Source organism: Stegostoma tigrinum, chromosome 11, assembly GCF_030684315.1.
Source record: "Stegostoma tigrinum isolate sSteTig4 chromosome 11, sSteTig4.hap1, whole genome shotgun sequence".
Taxonomy (NCBI): Eukaryota; Metazoa; Chordata; class Chondrichthyes; order Orectolobiformes; family Stegostomatidae; genus Stegostoma; species Stegostoma tigrinum.
Window position 1 is genome coordinate 2116294 of NC_081364.1, and position 21461 is coordinate 2137754.

Here is a 21461-nt window from a genome sequence, read left to right on the forward strand (position 1 = left end):
TAGCAAATAGTTACCAAGTAATCTGTTGTAAGGATAAATATTGTCCCTTGGAAATTAGGGAGAAATACTCTTTCTCTTCTTCAAAGATTGAAGTCTTTCCAGCCACATGAAGGAGCTGCAACATGAAGTTCACACCAAACAATAGATTCTACACTGCAGCACTCCCTCAGTTCTGCACTATGTGTGTTCCAGTGTGTAGAATGGAACCAAAATCAATAACATTGCACATAAATGATGAAAATGTTACAACATTGAACTAAAGCTGTCACCAACTTTCAGCCAGTCAATATTCTGAAATAGAGCAGTAGGTCCTATATTAAAGGCCATGAGGTGTGCTGGAGAGTGGGATTAGACTAAATGGGTCATTAAAAGGAAAGTAAAGAAAGCAGTGAAGACACTGAATTTATTCAAGGCTGAGCTAGATACATTATTTTGACAGATGAGCAAATTGAGGATTATGGGGAGTAAACAGGAAAGTGAAGCTGAGACCAGGATGTTACAGATTGTAGGAGCAGGTTCCAGGAGCAGAGTGGCCCGTGTTCTTATGGCAGGATTAGATGGGGTAGGATATTAAAGGATGTGGATGAATGAGTGTGGCAGAAAACACAGAACAGGTTCTGCAAGAAGTTGAGGATCTGTAAGGGAGCAATTGACAGTAATACATTATCTGAATTCAGTTTCTGATTGAGCTGCTGGATAATCCCAACATCTGTAAAATTTCTTTCTGATTTCTGGCATTTTTTTTGCATTTTGAGCCCTTGCTCTGTAAACTGGTCAATGCCCACAATGAACGAAGGGATGGTGGCGTGGTATTCAGCGGAAGAAAGGGAAACATGCTTTCAAACACTTACAGAATCCACCAAGAGGTAACTGTTTGCGTTCCACTGGGGAGCCCGGAGTCGCTGGTACCTGACACTGATCTCATAACGGATATCAGGCTCAAAGCAGAAGGGAGTCGGAACCATGACATACCTGTAGGAAACAACAGAATGTTCATGGTAACGGATATGTCAAGTGTAACAGTAAACGTACATACTGACTGCTACAGAGTAAATACGTAACAGGTCACTGAATACCATTGCAAACAGAAATAAAAGATGTGGACCATGAGACCATCAGATGTAGAAGCATAAGTAAACCATTCAACTCATGTGATAATCCACAACTGCACTTTCCTGCCTTTTTCCCCTTTAATCCTTCACTCCCTTACTGATTAAAAATCTGCTAAACTCCATCATGAATATACTTAACAACCCAGCCTCGACAGCCCAGTGTGGTAAAGAACTCCACAGACTCACTCCCCTCTGAGAGAAGAAATTCCTCCTCAACTCTGTCTGAAATGTGTGACCCTTTATTCTGAGATGATGCCCTCTGATCCTAGACTCTCCAACAAGGGGAACAATCTCTCTGCATCTACCCTGTCAACCTCCCCCCCCCCCCCCCCCCCCACCAAGAACGTGGTATACTTCAACAAGGTCACCCTTCATCTTCCACATTCCGACGAATACAGGCCAAATCTACTGAAGCCCTTCTTCTGAGACATATCCAATAGCAGCCCAGTGAACCTTCTCTGCTCTGCCTCACATTTCTATGATATCTCTCACAATGTATTTACATGTGTTAATGAAATGCTCGTGAGTGAAGTCACAATTGTAATGAAGGAATAGAAGATCCCACAAACAGCACAGTGACAATGATCAAATTGTGCCCTTAATGCTGTGACTGGGGGTTAAACATTGACCATATCACCAGGATAGCTTCCAAACTCTTTTCCAAAAAACAGCGAGGAGATGTTTTACATCCAACTAAGGAGCAGATGACTCTGTCAAAAGGTAGGTACCATTGACATTGTAGCAAACTGTCACATTACACTGGTGTGGCAGCTTAGATTTTTGTGCATACACATTCTCAATTTCTCCTCAAAAATAATTTAGGAAATGTATCAAATGACATTGTATATGGATTAATTCCACAAAAGCTGCAATTTATAAGTATGCACAGCTTCTTCTACCACATATTGCAACAAGAGATGAAGCGGACAAAACACGCTTTCCCTTCTGTTTCTACAGCAAGTTTAATCTGTAACAGGTCACTAGCCTGAGGGACACTGCATTAAGCAGCGGCTGCTCACATACTCTCAGTCTAACCACCTGCCCCTGGAGTATTGGAATGATTTTCAAATTGACAATCATCTTGTTTTGGGAGCATTATGCACATTCTTTCAGTGACAATTACTGGAGTGGAATCAAAACCTAATAGGAAGCAAAATGTACACAAGATTTGCTATTCTCTATAAAACACACAGGGATTGCTGTTCTCAATAACATACACAGAAACGGCTGTTCTCTATAATATTCACAAGGGCTGCTATTCTCTATAATACACACACGGACTGCTATTCTCTGTGATACACACAGCTTGATGTTCTCTACAATATACAGAGGGACTGCTGTTCTCAATAATGTCTACAGGTGGCGCTATTCTCTATCATATGCACAGGGGCTGCTGTTCTCTGTAATATACACAGGGACTGACATTCTCTCTAATATACACAGGGATGCTATTCTCTGCAATACACACAGGGACTGCTATTCTCTGTAATATACACAGGAGCTGCTGTTCTCCATGATATACAGAGGGACTGCTGTACTCCAAAACATACACAGGGACTGCTATTTTCTATAACATACAGAGGGTCTGCTGTTCTCTCCAATTTCCATGGAGAGTGTTTCCTTTATAATATACACAGGGTCTGCTGTTCTGTATAACATACATAGGACGTGTTATTCTCTGTAATATATACAAAGCCTGGTATTCTCCATTATATGTATTGCACTGCTGTTCTCAATAATATCAACAGGGACTTCTATTCTCTGTAATATGCACAGGGGCTAATATTCTCTATAATTTACTGGGGGTTGCTATGTTTTATAATATACACAGAGTCTGCCATTCTCTATAATATTCACAGGGTCTGCTATTTTCTAGAATATACACAAGGTCTGTCACTTTCTATAATACGCACAGGTTCTGATATTTTCTATAATTTATCCAGGGCCTGCTATTCTCTATAATATTCACAGGGGCTGGTGTTTTCTATACAGCACACAGGATCTGCTATTCTGTATAATATACACAGAGACTACTAATCTCTGTAATATACATAGGGGCTAATATTCTGAAAATTATATACACAGATTGTTATTCTCTACGATATGCACAGGGTCTTCTATTCTCTATGATATACATAGGGAATGCTCCTGTCTATAATATACATGGGGACTGCCAATCTTTGTATTACAGATAGGCACTAATATTCTCTGTAATATATACAGGGGATGCTTAAACTTAAATAACCTTACCTAAGTGGTGACACAGCAATCCCTGCAGCGCCTACTGTTCTCTGAACACAATTCTCCCATCGACTCTGTTAAAATAAACCTTAAACAAGCTGGACGGCCCCCAGTGGGACAGCAACACAAACACAAAGCAAACAGTGATCCTCCTGAGTCTAAGGGCCTATGTAGCCGTGATACAGGATAAACCAACATTGAAACTTAACAAGTACTTGTTTAAACAACAAGTAATAAACAACAAGTTTATTGCATGACAGCAATGGGGATCAGGCAGATTGCCTAGTGAAGTATTACAAAGACTCTCAGGGGCCAGAGACGTCAGGACCGTCTCCGTTTTCTCTAGAATTTAGAAGGTAAATGGGGGGAGGTTGGGGGTGCGGTAGTGGGATGGGGGTAGTGATCTCATCAAAGTCTTCAAGATCTTAACAGGAAAAGACAGTTTAACTTTCTGTACTTTATTTCCATTGGTTCAGGATTCTAGAACTAGGGGTTATAGTCTGAGAATTAGGGCCAGACCATTCAGGAGAGATGTTAGGAAGCAGTTTTACACATAAAGCTTACTGGTTATTTGGAACTCTCTTGCATAACCAGTACTGGGTGCTGGATCAGTTGTTAATTTTAAATCTGAGATAGAGTTATTTTTATTCAGCAAATGTATTAAGGGATATAGGCCAATGGAGTTAGGCCTCGGATCTGCCACGATCTCAATGAATGGTGAAATAGGCTCAAAGGGCTGAATGGCCTACTCCTGTTTCTATGTTCCTATATTACTGGGATCGTGTGCTGGACTCATTCTCCTCCATTCAAAGACAGTGGCATCAACAGATTGGCTGGAACTTAATGCAGTATCAGCGTTAACTCATTACCTCATAAAACAATTGTCAGAGCCAGGAATATTGCAGGTAGTTATGCAATGATAGAAATGTTCACTTAAACACTTTAGGCTCATAATATAGTTATTGTCGAAATAACTCCACACAGAACAGTATTCTGTCACCAAGCCCCCCTTTATTTACATATGGAGAATCCTTGGCACTGGTCCGGTTCCCTCAGAGCCATCTCTCAGAGTGAACGCCATGTCTGACACTCCTGTTCTTATCTGTCATCCAGGGCTCCCTAATTGGACCAGATTAACAGCTCCAATCAGGGAACTCAGATTCTATAAGGTGCAGCTGGCTGGCCACATTACAATTGTGCAGCTATGTCTTCTGCTTCCTGTAACTGAGAACTGTTCCCACTTCAACTTTAAAACACTGAAGCTTCATCGAGTGTGTTCTATAGCCCAGACCATCACAGAAGCCAACTTCCCATCCTTGGACTCAATCTATGCATCTCGTTGCTGTTGAAAGACAACCAAACGGCCCTCATGGCCCAGTTGTACTCTATTCCAATCTCTTCCATCAGGCAGGAGACACAGAGGCTCAAACACATGCACCAATAGGTTGAAGAACAGCTTCTTTTCCCTTGTTATTAAACTGATGAATGGACCTCTCTAACTGCACATCTAATGTTGATCTTGCCTTGTGGACCTTCTGTACAGCTGTAACCTTGTATACCTCTATTACCCTACGATCTGTATGGTCTTGTGTGTTATGATCCACCTGTACTGCATGCAAACCAAAACTTTTCACTGTACACAGGCACCTAGGAAAACAATAAATCAAATCAAAATCTCTTACTCTCCATGAGGCTTGTGAAAGAATGAAACATTGCTACTCAGCACAGGACTGCAATGTGACAGTAGGTGTGGTACTCTGGGTTACACATTCACAAAAGTTAGTTCCTGGCTCTTTCCAAATAATGTAACAAATCAGAAGTTCCCCTGTTTAATCAGGACCCTGTTGGTGTGATGTGAAAATCTGCAGATCTTTGCTGAAGATATATGCATTTCTCAGTCCCTGAGCACATGGTTATTTAAACCTCTAATAGGTTGTGATGTGACAATGCAATGACAGGCCTCTAACGGTTTGGAGTAGATCTGTAGCTCGGGTTCCGGGTGTTAGGGTTGGTTGGATGGTTCGCCAAGCTGGTTTGTTATTCCGCAGACATTTCGCTACCGTGCCTGATAACATCCCCAATGCAGCCTCTGATGAAGCTTTGGTGGATCTTGGTGCTGTCCCAGTCGAAGTGGTGGTTCTCCTTGTCCATGTGGATTGAGATGAGTGAGTAATGGTCGTGTCTTTTTGTAGCCAGTTGCTGTTCATGTTCTCCTGTGGTTAGTTTCCTTCCTGCTGGTCCGACGTAGTGTTTCTCACAGTCTCTGCAGGGGATTTGAGGGTGACATTGGTCCTGTCCATGGCAGGGGGTGGGTCTGTAGTTCAGGTGAGCAGTTGTCATGGTGGAGCGTGAGACAAATGGTGAACTGCAAACAAAAGTACACCGAAAAGCCACACACCTGGACCAGGTATTGAACTTCAAAAGTAATCATCCCAGCGCACACAAACAAACGAAGCTGCGTGCCAACACTATTTAAAAGGGCAACAACACATTGCAGCAACACGGAACTTCACCAAGAGGCGGAGGAATACCTCTTCCAAGTGTTCCAGGATAATGGATATTCAAAGAACTGGGTCAGGAGATGCCTACAGGAACAGCATCAGAAAGAGTCTACACAGCCCGACACACTCATCACACTACCCTACATCAGGAACACATCGTGAACTCACCACAAGACTTCCACAACCGCTAGGCATCAGAGTGGCACACAAACCCACATCAACCCTACGACAAGTGCTCACCCGAACTAAAGACCCACTCCCCACCATGGACAGGACCAATGTCATCTACAAGATGCCCTGCAGAGACTGTGAGAAACACTACGTCGGACAAACAGGAAGGAAAATAACAACAAGAGAACATGAACTCCAACTGGCTACAAAAAGGCACGACCAGTACTCACTCATCCCAATCCACATGGACAAGGAGAACCACCACTTTGACCGGGACAACACCAAGATCCTGGGACAGGCTCGGCAGAGACAAGCACGAGAATACCTGGAAGCATGGCACTCCACGAAGCAGGCTATTAATAAACACATTGAACTCGGCCCCATATACATTCCACTACGGAGGAAACACGGAAGTGAGGCAATCCATTGCAACGGACCCCAGAGTTTAAAAACCAGGCGGGAAAACACACCAACGCTTCATCAGAGGCTGCACTGTGGATGTTACCCAGCATAGTAGTGAAACAGACCAGCTCAGCGAGCCGACCAATCTCAAGACGACAGGCCCCAAGAAGAGCCTTTGCTTTGTAGACAATGGAATACTGTGTTGAACTTCTGGGAGCCAGTCGGACAAGACCCTTTGGGAACTGAAGGAAAATTCCAACCTTTTGTTGCCTGATAAAAGGATTTTATGAAATGTCCTTTCATTATTAATTAGTAATGAGAGGCATGGATAGAGTCGATAGCCAGAGAGTTTTCCCCAGGGCAGGACTGACTGCTACGAGGGGTCATAGTTTTAAGGTGTTAGGAAGAAGGTATAGAGGAGACGTCAGAGGGAGGTTCTTCACTCAGAGAGTTGTGAGCGCATGGAATAGTTTACCAGTGGTAGTCGTGGAAACGGAGTCATTAGTGACATTTAAGCGACTGCTGGACATGCACATGGACAGCAGTGAATTGAGGGGAATGTAGGTTAGGTTATTTTATTTTTGGATTAGGATTATGCCACGGCACAACATCATGGGCCAAAGGACCTGTACTGTGCTGTACTTTTCTATGTTCTATTAACAAACAACTAATTATCAATAAACAATTATGAGCTTGAGTAAAATCAGTGTGGATTAAACAGTGATGAGCAGTTTGACTCTTTGGCAGGCAGCTATAGACTCATGTTCCTGAATAGGGACAGATGGACATGACTGTGTATAATATTTATCTTTAACATTAACTGAAATGAATGGGACCAAGGGATAAATGTTTAAAATTTCCTGCTAATTCCAGAGTGATGCTGCTGTAAAGGAGACTGTTTCATTGCCATTCCCCTCCAGTTCCTCACGGGCCTGCACAGTTTTCTTGTCAAGTTTTTGTCCGAAACCGTTTTGAATTTAATAATCAATGTGCTCCCACTTCCAGCGCTGTGTAATTCTGTGGATGAGCTACCTCCTTTCTTCCCTTCATTCTGTGGTGACCAAGCCTTCAGTAAGTGCACTCCCTCACCCCATCCACCCAAATATTCTCTCTGTCAGTCTCCCTTTTTAAAAACTCCTGATTTTACAGACACTCCCTACTCCTTGAAAGAGTTACTGTCTCTCACACTGAACTCCATCTGTAAAGTGCAGCTGCTGCAATGTCCACTCCCCACACTGTCCCGTTGGGCTGAGAATACCAGGGCACCTACCTTTCTGTGTGATGCAGTGCCACTCTGTAAGGTTGGCCATGAGGAAGGAGATTGCCACAACGATGACTGATGGGTAAGCCCACAGTGTGAATACTAATTATTGCCTCCCAGTCTTCTGCAGACTGAGAGGAAGGGAAACAAGAGGAAACTGTTAGCACCAAACAATTAATCTGCAGCTGCCACAAAGCCCAAAATAAACCACCTGAACCATCATCTTTCACTCTGTGATTGTGGTTTGGGAACTTAGGAAGTGTATTCTGTGGGAAAGCTTTCCTCAGAATCACAGCTGTACCACACATGAAACTATGACTTACAAAACAGAGAGGTAGAAAGACAGAGAGAGAGACAGTGAGGAGACAGAGATAGAAAGGAGAGGAAGGCAGCGTGGAGAGAAACAGTGGAAATATGGAGATAGAGACTGACAGAGGGCTATAGAGAACTAGAGAGAGAGAGAGAGAGCTGAGGAAGGCAGAGAAATAGATGGAGATTAAATGGAGAGAAAGTCAAAGACAGAGACAGAGGAGATCGAGAGAAAAAAAATCTAGTGTTCATCATGTTCTGTCTGGTGTAGTTTTCCTGTATTAGAGAAGATCAAGGCCGGTGATGCAAGGGACATCAACCCTGGAACATCAGTGATTTGCAAGTGGGGCACCCGTGGGAGTAAACAGGGTTCATACAGAGGTCACGCTGGTGCTGTGTGAGAATGAGAGAATTAACACACATGACAGTATTCAGGAAATGAGTATATGTGCAAACGTATGCAGTTGTGGGTCTGTAGGGCGGACACACAAAGGTGGTCTCAGCAGACTATGAAAATGTGTGACAGTGGAAATCAAATGTGAAAAGTAAATACGTAATTGGGTCTAGGTGATTGTGAGAAAATCAAAAATGAAACGTGTTGAAGGAATTAAGATCTCAGAATGTCAGCAAGGATATGTGTATGTAAGTAAGCGATAGAGTATATTTGAGTTAGCATGAAGGATTGAGTGTTTGTAGATGTGCGAATGATAGTATCAGGTTAGGGGATGAGTGGTAATGAGTGTGTTTGTGTGCAAACGTGACTAGCAGTGAGAGTGATGAGGGCATATTTGGGAAACAATGAGTTTGAGCAAATGTGATTGTTTTGTTTAATTCATTCACAGGAGGAGAGCGTCTCAGGCTAGATCAGCATTTATTGCCCAGAGGGCAGGTAAGTGTCAACCACGTTACTGTGGGTAGGAGTCACATGTAGGCCAGACCAGGTAAGGATGGCAGTTTCCTTCCCTAAAGGACATTAGTGACGCAGATGGGTTTTTTTCCAATGATCAGCAATTAACAGTCCACTGATAATACCACTAGTCCATCCCCTCTCCATTTGTGAGTAAGAGTGAGTATGAGGGAGACAGAATGTGAATGAAAGTAATTATGAATGATCTCCAGTGTGAGTGATAGTTGCCATGTGGCTATTGGATGGAGGAGCAAGCTGGTGGGACTGAGCAGGATTGACGGTCTGAATGACCTATTCCTGCTCCTGATGCATGTGATGGTGTGTTTGAGAGGGAATGTGAGCAAGACTGAGAATTGACAGGGGAAGTCGATGGCCTCGTGGTATTATCGCTGGACTATTAATCCAAAGATGCAGATAATGGTCCGGGAACACAGGTTCAAATCCTGCCACAGCAGGGAGTCAAACTGAATTCATTAGAAGGAAATCTGGAATGAAGGGTCTAATGATGATTGTGAATCCATTGTTGACTGTTGGGGAAAAACCCATTCCCTTAGGGAAGGAAATTGCCATCCTTACCTGGCCAGGCCTACATGTGACTCCAGACCCACAGCAATGTGGTTGACCCTTAACGACCCTCTAAGCAATTAGGAATGGACAATAAATGCTGCCTGGCCTGAGATGTCCACGTCCCATGAATGTGGTTTAAAAATGTGGGTGCTGTTACCCAGCGGGGAGTTTGTTGCCAGGCCGCAGCTGCAGTGCACAGGTTTAATTCCCTGTTTGTACAGTTTATGGGAAAAGATCCAGGTCCAGCCACCAAAACGGACTAATTGACATTGTTGTGAGGTCCCTGGTTCCTCACAATTGCTCATACCTCAGGCTCATAGCGCACCATCACATTATAATCCATGGCGTACGGGATGTTACTGATGTGAAATAACAACCCTGCTCCATCCTGGACCCGAGCAAATCCCAGGCCGCTCCAAGTGATCATCTGGTGCGGTGGCCGCTTCCGGTTAACAACTTCCACGTGTGCCTGCAATCAACGACAAACACAAATTAACTCAGCAAACGCTGTGGGGGATAAGATAGAGTGGATTGAGAGGACTTTAAGTCCCTTTAAAGAGGTCAATAAGCTGGGGTCAGGGAAGGGAAGTCATTTGTAGACAGAGTAGGGGGGGAGTTGAGGAGAATTTGTTTCACTGAAAGGTTGGTAAATAGGACATGGCAGAGGCAGGAACACTCATCATAATGAAAAACACTTGGAAGCACCAAGGAAGCTGGGAGTCTGAGTTCACAATTCCTTTCAGATTAACTTGGAGGCTCAACTGGCAGCTAGAAGGGTAAATGCAGTGTTAGCATTCATTTCAATTGGGCTAGAATGCAACAGCAGAGGTGTTCTACTCAGGATGTATAAGGCTCTGGTCAGACAGTGTTTGGAATATTGGGAGCAGTTCTGGGCCCTGTATCTGAGGAAGGCTGTGCTGGTGTTGGAGGCAGTGCAGAGGAGGTTTAGAAGAATGATCCCTGGAATGAAGGGCTTGCCATATGAAGACTCTTGGTCTGTACTTGATGGAGTTTAGAAGGATGAGGGGGAGTCTAACTGAATCTTACAGAATGCTGAGAGACCTGGAGAGAACGGACATGGGGAACATGTTTCCACTAGTAGGAGGGACTAGGACTTGGGGCACAGCCTCAGAGTGAAAGGATGACCCTTTAGAGCTGAGGTGAGAAGGAATTTCTTCAGCCAGAAGAGTTGGATCTGTGGGACTCGTTGCCACAGAAGGCTGTAGAGACCAAGGTAGAGACAGGGGTAGACAGTTCCTTAATTCATAAGAGGATCAAGAGTTACAGGGAGAAGGCAGGAGAGTGGGGTTGAGAAACATATCAGCCATGATCAAATGGCAGAGGAAACTCGATGGGTTGAATGGCCTAATTCATCTTCTGTAGTTTATTGTCTTATGGAAGTACGCTCAGGATGCTGTAACCCACAGAGCGGTAGACAATAGCCGAGGCTGGGAGTAGATGAAGTATGAGCCAGTAGAGACAGAAAGGGCCAAATGACCTCTCCAGCTGTAAATCTTCCATTTTTCCAACTTGGTAGCATTGGAGAGAATGGTCCATCGCTCAGCAAAACACCATTGCTGAATTGGAATACAGCTGGAATCACTGTCAGCTATCATTCCTCTACCTCACTTCACCGAGACAATATGAATGAGGAGCAAATGACAGTAACTCCAACGTCAAGGTCAGAGAATAAAATTAAAGGGAGCTCTGAGCTTGTTTCCAGTCATGTTTTGTCATTCTTTCATGTCCTTGCTTAAATCAGAGAGCATCCCTTCAATGCAAGAGATTCAAACTCACTAACTAAATGCCTCCAACTTCTGCTAAGTGACCTGTAAAATATGTTCAGAACACATAAATATTCATGGACAATGAGAAACTGAAAAATGGAACTGTTTGGACATTTCTGGGCTGAAAATGTTTAACTTTCTTGGAGATAAAAAGTTAAGCAATGAAAGTGTGTGGGTTATCTGGTGTCAACTGTGAACGAAAGAAATTTTGGGGGATGAATCCAGTGGAGCTTTTGAGAGAAATCAGGGTAAACTTTCTGACCCTTGATTGTTGGACAGACTTGGAAAAACTCAAGGATCAGAACCAGTTGTCCAGCACCAGCCTCTGGGGTCGAGTCACTGTGTGTTTTCACAAACTGCGATGTGAATTGTCGAAGAAACTTGCAGCATAAGTAGCTCGCATTTTCAGTCAGTAAGAGACAAAACCTTAAAGCAAGACTAGTTGAAACCTCTGTCGCTCAGTAAAGTAGCTTGTAAACTTATAGAGTTTCAAATGTTAGCATACCAACCTGTTTCCCATGTGAATCCAAAATCCATTCTAAAAAGCTCTTCAATCATTCCATAACTGTCAGAGATGTCATCTCGTCAACCAATTCGAAGGAACTATGAGAAGTCAACCCATTCCACCTCTGTCACTTTTTTTAGCTTAACTTCTTCAAACTCATTAGTTTTGCAGAGCTGTGTTGTCTTAAACTCAGTAGTTTCGCAGAGCTGTGTTGTCTTGTCTATGAATTGTGTGTGTTTGGGATTAAGGGGATGTAATTTAATTCTGAAAAGTAGCTCAGTTGTTATTCATCTTTTCCATTCATTTAAAGAATAAGTCTTGCTCGTAGTAAAACAAATAAATTTAATTTCACTAAAGATCTCTGGTGGACATTTCCATTTTTATTCAGATAGCAGGACAAATGAGGGAGAAACTGGCCATGTTGGTGGTACAATAAGACATTTACACTTTTGGCACAATGTGGAGGTGTCTGGCAAGGTCTGTCAATCTGTGATTACCTTCAGATGTTGATTAGCTACTTTTGTGAAGTAGTGATAGCAAGTTTGAGAAAAACTAAATGATTTTGTCATTTCAAACAATCAGATAAGGATTGACCAGGCTGAGGGATAAATATTGGTCAGAGCTCAAGTGTCAACCCATCATTTTTCAGAAAAGTGCAATGATTTTTTTTACATTCACCTGGTGGGGCAGAGATGGCCTCAGTTAACATTCCTGCTGAAGGTAGCTGATCTGGCCATGCAGCATCCCCACAGTATGACCCTGTAGGGGCCAGCCTCAAATTCCCATTCAAATCTCTGTCCCTAGGTGCCTCATAGAAGTTCAACCAAACAAGGGTTCAACCAAAAACCTTCTGACTCTGAACTGAGAGAAAGTACGTGTGTATACTAGAACACAGAACTGGCCATTCAGCCCATCTGAATAAGCCAGAGAGAGACAGTGAGAACAGCAGCCACCAATTACCAGAAGGGGAATAGTGTAGATGGAGTTAGCACTTTGTGAAAAGGAGTTGTTAGTAAGACAACTACGTGTCAACACAGGCCAGCTGTTTGCCATCCACACTCAGTGGCTGCTTTCTTATCAAAGCTCCCCACAGCCCCAGGTGCTCCCCCTTTCCTGTGGACAGAGATCCTCTGGTGACACCTACCTTTTGTTGGCGGATTTTTCGATGGCGATGTCTCAATGCCCGGGCATAGGATGCCTGACGGTGTTGCCTCCTCCGCCTGACAATCTCTTGGACTTCCAGCCCGTGCCGGAGGGTGAAATTAATGCAGTTGCCATTCACTTGGTGCTTGATTGACCCCTGAAAGGAATTGAAGTGAAAACCTACAGTGAGCCAGCAGCATGTCACCTCCAAATACAGCCCTAAACCATTAAACTAAAGGCACCGTTTCTCCTGGGTTTGCGCCAGGACCTCTCCACAGATCCAAAACCTCAGATCCTCCACACAGCAGCAACAAATTATTCACAGCAAATGTACCCATTGTAAGGGCAGGATCCATCCAGTCAATTCCGACTAGAACTGTACAAGGTACTGGTGAGACCACATCTGGAGTACTCTGGGCAGTTTCAGTCTCTTATTTTAGGAAAGATAGAACATAGAACATTACAGCACAGTACAGGCCCTTTGGCCCTCGATGTTGTGCCGATCTGTCATACCGATCTCAAGCCCATCTAACCTACACTATTCCATGTACGTCCATATGCTTATCCAATGACGACTTAAATGGACCTAAAGTTGGCGAATCTACTACCATTGCAGGCAAAGCGTTCCATTCCCTTACTATTCTCTGAGTAAAGAAACTACCTCTGACATCTGTCCTATATCTTTCACCCCTCAATTTAAAGCTATGCCCCCTCGTGCTCGCCGTCACCATCCTAGGAAAAAGGCTCTCCCTATTCACCCTATCTAACCCTCTGATTATTTTATATGTTTCAATTAAGTCACCTCTCAACCTTCTTCTATCGAACAAAAACAGCCTCAAGTCCCTCAGCCTCTCCTTGTAAGACCTTCCCTCCATACCAGGCAACATCCTAGTAAATCTCCTCTGCACCCTTTCCAAAGCTTCCACATTCTTCTTATAATGCGGTGATATAATTTTATTGGGGGCATCTCAGAGAAGGTTGTCTAGGGTGATGATGGGAACTGCAGATGCTGGAGAATCCAAGATAACAAACTGTGGAGCTGGATGAACACTGGGATGCAGTGGGGGGAGAGGATGAGCTGGGCTGGTTGTGAGATGCAGTGTGGGGAGGGGAAGAACTGGGCTGGTTTTGGGATGCGGTGGGGGAAGGGGAGATTTTGAAGCTTGTGAAGTCTACATTGATACCATTGGGCTGCAGGCTTCCCAAGCGGAATATGAGTTGCTGTTCCTGCAACGTTCGGGTGGCATCATTGTGGCACTGCAGGAGGCCCAGGATGGACATGTCGTCTGAGGAATGGGAGGGGGAGTTAAAATGGTTCGCGACTGGGAGGTGCAGTTGTTTGTTGCGAACCGAGCGGAGGTGTTCTGCAAAGCGGTCCCCAAGCCTCCGCTTGGTTTCCCCAATGTAGAGGAAGCCACACCGGGTGCAATGGATACAATATACCACATTGGCAGATGTGCAGGTGAACATCTGCTTGATATGGAAGGTCATCTTGGGGCCTGAGATAGGGCTGAGGGAGGAGGTGTGGGGGAAGAGTAGCACTTCCTGCGGTTGCAGGGGAAGGTGCCGGGTGTCCTCCCCCAACTGCATCCCAAAACCAGCCCAGCCTATCTCTGCCTCCCTAACCTGTTCTTCCTCTCACCCATCCCTTCCTCCCATCTCAAGCCGCACCTCCATTTCTTACCTACCACCTCTTCCCGCCTCCTTGACCTGTCCGTCTTCCCTGGACTGACCTATCCCCTCCCTACCTCCCCACCTATACTCTCCTCTCTACCTATCTTGTTTTCTCTCCATCTTCGGTCCGCCTCCCCCCTCTCCCTATTTATTCCAGTTCCCTCTCCCCATCCCCCTCTCTGATGAAGGGTCTAGCCCCGAAACGTCAGCTTTTGTGCTCCTGAGGTGCTGCTTGGCCTGCTGTGTTCATCCAGCTCCACATTTTGTTGTCTAGGGTGACCCTGGTCTGGAAGGATTGTCTTAAAACCAAACGCCAAACATTTTGGGACTCTACTCAGTGGAGTTTAGCAGAATGAGAGGTTCATTGAAACATGTCAGATTCTTAAGGGACTCGACAGGGTCAATGCTGAGAGAATGTTTCTCCTCATGGGAGAGTCTAGGACCAGAGGACATAGTCTCAGGGTAAAAAGATGCCAATTTAAGACTGAGATGAGGAGGAATTTCTCCTTTCAGAGGGTTGAGAGTCTTTGGAGATCCTTACCACAGAGATCTGTGGGCGCAGAGTTCTTGTGTCTATTTAAGGCTGAGATCAATAGATTCTTGATCAGTTGTGGAAGGAAGGGTAAGCGGTAAGGAAAGAAAAGTGGATGTGAGGAATGTTGGATCAGTTGAGATCCTACTGAATGGTGAAGTGGGCTCAAGGGGCTGAATGGCCTACACCTATTTCTAATGCACTTATGGAGCCATAACAGGGGTGTGGGAAAAGTCAACAGATTGGCACTGGATAACACAGTCATTCAAGGTCTAATGGGCTGAATGGCCTCCTTCTGCACTGTAATGATTCTGTGATTCACATAGTAATGATGCCTTTTGCAGTAACGAAATGCATTGGTATGGCTCCTTTAATAAACTAAGATGTCCATGGTTCTCCACAAAAGTTCAACCACACAAAACTCTGGGATCACATTACATGCGATATTAGGGCAGGGCATAGAGAAAGGTTTTAAGGATGATCTTAAAGGGAGAGTGGGATAGGTTTTGGGAGAAGGTTTTGGTGGCTAGGTTACAGACACGGCCACCAAGGTTGAATGATGGAAATTTGGGATGCATACTCAGCCATGGATTTTCAGGGACTGACCAATTCAGGGGAAGGTTTGAACTCGTCTCACCATTCACTCTGGCTCAGATAAACACTAACAGGTCCCTCCCTCTTCCAGCCCAGGCAAGAACTGAGTCAACTTTCAGACTGAACACATCCAGGTCCTGATACCTGGGGAAAGAGACACTCTGACAGTTAACCTAATTCAGCCGCTGGCCACATCTAGCAGTAGCTTATCTGTACATCCTCCAACCTGGTCGATTGTATCTGTTGCTCCCAATAAGGTTTCCTCCATATCGGTGAAACCAAGCACAGACTTGGTGACAAGATAACAAAGTGTGGAGCTGGATGAACACAGCAGGCCATGCAGCATCTCAGGAGCACGAAAGCTGACGTTTCAGGCCGAGACCCTTCATCAGAGAGGGGGATGGGGAGAGGGAACTGGAATAAATAGGGAGAGAGGGGGAGGCGGACCGAAGATGGAGAGAAAAGAAGATAGGTGGAGAGGAGAGTATAGGTGGGGAGGTAGGGAGGGGATAGGTCAGTCCAGAGAAGACGAACATGTCAAGGAGGTGGGATGAGGTTAGTAGGTAGGAAATGGAGGTGCGGCTTGAGGTGGGAGGAAGGGATGGGTGAGAGGAAGAACAGGTTAGGGAGACAGAGTCAGGCTGGGCTGGTTTTGGGATGCAGTGGGGGGAGGGGATGAGCTGGGCTGGTTTTGGGATGCGGTGGGGGAAGGGGAGACCCCCTAGGCCTCCTACCCTCCCTCGACCTCTTCATCTCCAAATGCCGTCGAGACATTAACTGCCTCAACCTCTCTACCCCTCTCACCCACTCCAATCTCTCCCCCGCAGAACGGGCAGCCCTCCGCTCCGTCCGCTCCAACCCCAACCACACCATCAAACCCACAGACAAGGGTGGCGCAGTGGTAGTATGGCGCACTGACCTCTACATCGCCGAGGCCAAATGCCAACTCTCCAACACCTCCTCCTACCGCCCCCTTGATCATGACCCCACCCCCGAGCACCAAACCATCATCTCCAACACCATTCATGACCTCATCACCTCAGGGGGCCTCCCACCCACAGCCTCCAACTTCATTGTTCCCCAACCCCGCACGGCCCGTTTCTATCTCCTCCCCAAAATCCACAAACCTGCCTGTCCTGTTCGACCCATTGTCTCAGCTTGTTCCTGCCCCACCGAACTCATCTCCACCGATCTGGGCTCCATTTTCTCCCCTTTGGTCCAGGAACTCCCTACCTATGTCTGTGACGCCACCCACGCCCTCCACCTCCTCCAGAACTTCCAATTCCCTGGCCCCCAATACCTCATTTTCACCATGGACGTCCAGTCCCTATACACCTGTATTCTGCATGCAGATGGCCCCAAGGCCCTCCGCTTCTTCCTGTCCCGCAGGCCCAACCAGTCCCCGTCAACCGACACCCTCATCTGCCTAGCCGAACTCGTCCTCACCCTCAACAAGGTCTCTTTCGATTCCTCCCACTTCCTACAGACTAAGGGGGGGGCCATGGGCACCTGCATGGGCCCCAGCTATGCCTGCCCCTTTGTAGGTTACGTGGAACAGTCCCTCTTCCGCACCTACACAGGCCCCAAACCCCACCTCTTCCTCCGATACATTGATGACTGTATCGGCGCCGCCTCTTGCTCCCCAGAGGAGCTCGAACAGTTCATCCACTTCACCAACAACTTGCACCCCAACCTTCAGTTCACCTGGGCCATCACCAACACATTCCTCACCTTCCTGGACCTCTCAGTCTCTATCTCAGGCAACCAGCTTGTTACTGATGTCCATTTCAAGCCCACTGACTCCCACAGCTACCTAGAATACACCTCCTCCCACCCACCCTCCTGCAAAAATTCCATCCCCTATTCCCAATTCCTCCGCCTCCGCCGCATCTGCTCCCACGATGAGGCATTCCACTCCCGCACATCCCAGATGTCCAAGTTCTTCAAGGACCTCAAATTTCCCCCGACAGTGTTCGAGAACGCCCTTGACTGCGTCTCCCGCATTTTCCGCAACACATCCCTCACACCCTGCCCCCGCCACAACCGCCCAAAGAGGATCCCCCTCGTTCTCACACACCATCCCACCAACTTCCGGATACAACGCATCATCCTCTGGCGCTTCCAACATCTACAATCCGACCCCACCACCCAAGACATTTTTCCATCCCCACCCCTGTCGGCTTTCCGGAGAGACCACTCTCTTCGTGACTCCCTTGTTCGCTCCACACTGCCCTCCAACCCCACCACACCGGGCACCTTCCCCTGCAACCGCAGGAAGTGCTACACTTGCCCCCACACCTCCTCCCTCACCCCTATCCCAGGCCCCAAGATGACTTTCCATATTAAGCAGAGATTCACCTGCACATCTGCCAATGTGGTATACTGTATCCATTGTACCCAGTGTGGCTTCCTCTACACTGGGGAAACCAAGCAGAGGCTTGGGGACCGCTTTGCAGAACACCTCCGCTCAGTTCGCAATAAACGACTGCACCTCCCAGTCGCGAAACATTTCAACTCCCCCTCCCATTCTTTAGATGACATGTCCATCATGGGCCTCCTGCAGTGCCACAATGATGCCACCCGAAGGTTGCAGGAACAGCAACTCATATTCCGCTTGGGAACCCTACAGCCCACTGGTATCAATGTGGACATCACCAGCTTCAAAATCTCCCCTTTCCCCACCGCATCCCAAAACCAGCCCAGTTCTTCCCCTCCCCCCACTGCATCACACAACCAGCCCAGCCTATCTCTGCCTCCCTAACCTGTTCTTCCTCTCACCCATCCCGTCCACCCACCCCAGACCTCATCCCAACTCCTTGACCTGTCCGTCTTCCCTGGACTGACCTATCCCCTCCCTACCTCCCCACCTAAACTCTCTCCACCTATCTTCTTTTCTCTCTATCTTCGGTCCGCCTCCCCCTCTCTCCCTATTTATTCCAGAACCCTCACCCCATCCCCCTCTCTGAAGAAGGGTCTAGGCCCGAAACGTCAGCTTTTGTGCTCCTGAGATGCTGCTTGGCCTGCTGTGTTCATCCAGCTCCACACTTTGTTATCTTGGAATCTCCAGCATCTGCAGTTCCCATTATCTCTCTACCACAGACAATGGCGACAGATTTGCAGACCATCTGCACTTCGTACACAATAGCCAACAACACATTACCGTTGCAAACCATTTTAAATCCCCTCCCACTCCCAGCGTGACATGTCCGTCCTGGGCCTCCTCCAGTGTCACAATGACGCCACACACAAACTGGAACAGCAGCACCTCATATTTCTCCTCAACAGCCTACAATCCAATGGCCTAAACATGGATTTCACCAGTTCTAAAATCTCCCCACCCCCGGCCTCATCCCATGCCTAACCTTCCCTCTCATTCCTGCCTCCTTGACCAGACATAACGTGTCCATCTTCTCTCCCACCTATCTGCCTCACCTTTCCCACTGACCAATCCCCACTACCCTTCCCTGCATCTACCCTTCACCCTGCCCCTGTCCATCCCTCTGCCCTCTATTTATTTCCCAGCCCCCTTTCACCTCCCCGGTCCGAAAGAAGGGTGTAGGCCCAAAACAGCAACTTTCCTGCTCCTCTGATGCTGCCTGACCTGCTGTGTTCCTCCAGCTGCACACTGTACTAACTCTGACTTCAGCATCTGCAGTTCTTGCTATCTCTCAGCTGCTGGGCTAACCTAGTGCTGCTCCCAATCTAACCTAGTTCAACTCCCACTCTAACTGAGTTCGAACCCAGCCCGATCTAACCTAGTTCAGCTCCCACTCTGAGTTCGAACCCAGCCCGATCTAACCTAGTTCAACTCCCACTCTGAGTTCGAACCCAGCCTGATCTAACCTAGTTCAGCTCCCACTCTAACTGGGTTCGAACCCAGCCCGATCTAATCTAGTTCAACTCCCAATCTAACTGAGTTCGAACCCAGCCCAATCTAATCTAGTTCAACTCCCACTCTAACTGAGTTCGAACCCAGCCCGATCTAACCTAGTTTAACTCCCTCTCTGAGTTCGAACCCAGCCCGATCTAACCTAGCTCAGCTCCCACTCTAACTGAGTTCGAACCCAGCCCGATCTAACCTAGTTCAACTCCCACTCTAACTGAGTTCGAACCCAGCCCGATCTAATCTAGTTCAACTCCCACTCTAACTGAGTTCGAACCCAGCCCGATCTAACCTAGTTTAACTCCCTCTCTGAGTTCGAACCCAGCCCGATCTAACCTAGCTCAGCTCCCACTCTAACTGAGTTCGAACCCAGCCCGATCTAACCTAGTTCAACTCCCACTCTAACTGAGTTCGAACCCAGCCCGATCTAACCTAGTTCGGCTCCCACTCTCTGATGAAGGGTCTAGGCCTGAAACGTCAGCTTTTGTGCTCCTGAGATGCTGCTTGGCCTGCTGTGTTCATCCAGCCTCACATTTTATTATCTTGGAATTCTCCAGCATCTGCAGTTCCCATTATCTCTGAGTTCTAACCCAGCTTGATCTAACCTAGTCCAACTTCCACTCTAACTGAGTTCGAACCCAGCCCAATCTAACCTAGTTCAACTCCCTCTCTAACTGAGTTCGAACCCAGCCCGACCTAACCTAGTTCAACTCCCACTCTAACTGAGTTCGAACGAGCCTGATCTAACCTAGTTCAACTCCCACTCTAAATGAGTTCAACCGAGCCCGATCTAACCTAGTTCAGCTCCCACTCAAACTGAGTTCTGACCTAGCCCGATCTAACCTAGTTCGGCTCTTGTTCTAACCTAATTCAGTGATTTTGTACAGGTTAAAAAACCACAAACTTCTTCCTCAGTAGAACTGCACTCTGAATTATTTCTGAGAGCTGTAAGATTGTAATGCCTTTGCTTTGCTCTTGGCATTGTCCTGGAGATTAATAATTAATTTCTGGAGACAAGCCTGGAGCCTGGCAGAGAGTCAGAGATGAGGGCTGGCTCACATATGCAGAGGCAGAGTCAAAATGTCCCATATTCCCACATTCAACCAGGGGCTGCAAGAGGAGATGCTTGTTCCTTCAGATTTGTTGTGATCTGGGAGTCTGTTCCTTGTCGGGTGGTTGGAAGCAGATTAAACAGGATTTTCAAAAGTTAGTGGTGAAATAACTGGAAAGGAGTCATTTTCACGGTTATGGGGAAAGTGAGATTAATTGGGTAACTCTACCAAAGGCGGGATTAGAGTAAGTAGGTCATTGTTTCTGACCAGCACAGATGTGATGGGCTGAAGGACCTTTTTCTGTGCTGTAGATCTCGATATGATTCTATGACACTAGGTCAGTGCAAACATGATGCGTCAAATTACTTTCCCTAGTGCTCTGAGATTCTCTGATGCGGATAAATGTTACCTGGAGATTGTTGGGGATGTGGCAGTGCAGAGAATGCATTTTAAAGTGCTCTCTGACTGGAACGGCGGTGGCTATCTTTCTGACAGTATCTTCAGTGAAGCCCTCACAGTATGTCTTGAGATCCAGATAATGGGCGTCCCACCTTAGAAAGAGTAGGGACCACCTAACTGGGAGCAGACGTGTATGAGCGTGAGTTGTTGGAAGTTGAAGGGGGAGATGATGGACCCACACTGTGTCATTCAGAGTCGAAACACCGGCCTACACCGCATCACACTGTCTCAGAAATCCAAAACATCAACTGGCTCCTTATCATCTCCAGCTGATTTAAATCTACTTCATAGACTCTGCTGCTTGATGTCTGACAATTTCTGCAGGTTACAGTATTGGAAAATATTATCATTAACTAGTTAC

At 46.4% G+C, this 21461-nt stretch overlaps 1 protein-coding gene across 4 annotated transcripts in view; it reads right to left on the minus strand.

Moving 5' to 3' along the window:
• Positions 1–21461, minus strand: part of lamb2l (laminin, beta 2-like) — a 182084-nt gene that overhangs the window by 51959 nt on the left and 108664 nt on the right. For all 4 annotated transcript variants that reach the window (XM_059649686.1, XM_059649685.1, XM_059649687.1 and 1 more), the window contains 4 exons: positions 12908–13063; positions 9779–9940; positions 7698–7819; positions 852–972 (listed from right to left, as the gene is read on the minus strand). In XM_059649686.1, coding sequence (XP_059505669.1) covers positions 852–972; positions 7698–7819; positions 9779–9940; positions 12908–13063 — 561 coding nt within the window. The remainder of the gene's footprint in view (positions 1–851; positions 973–7697; positions 7820–9778; positions 9941–12907; positions 13064–21461) is intronic.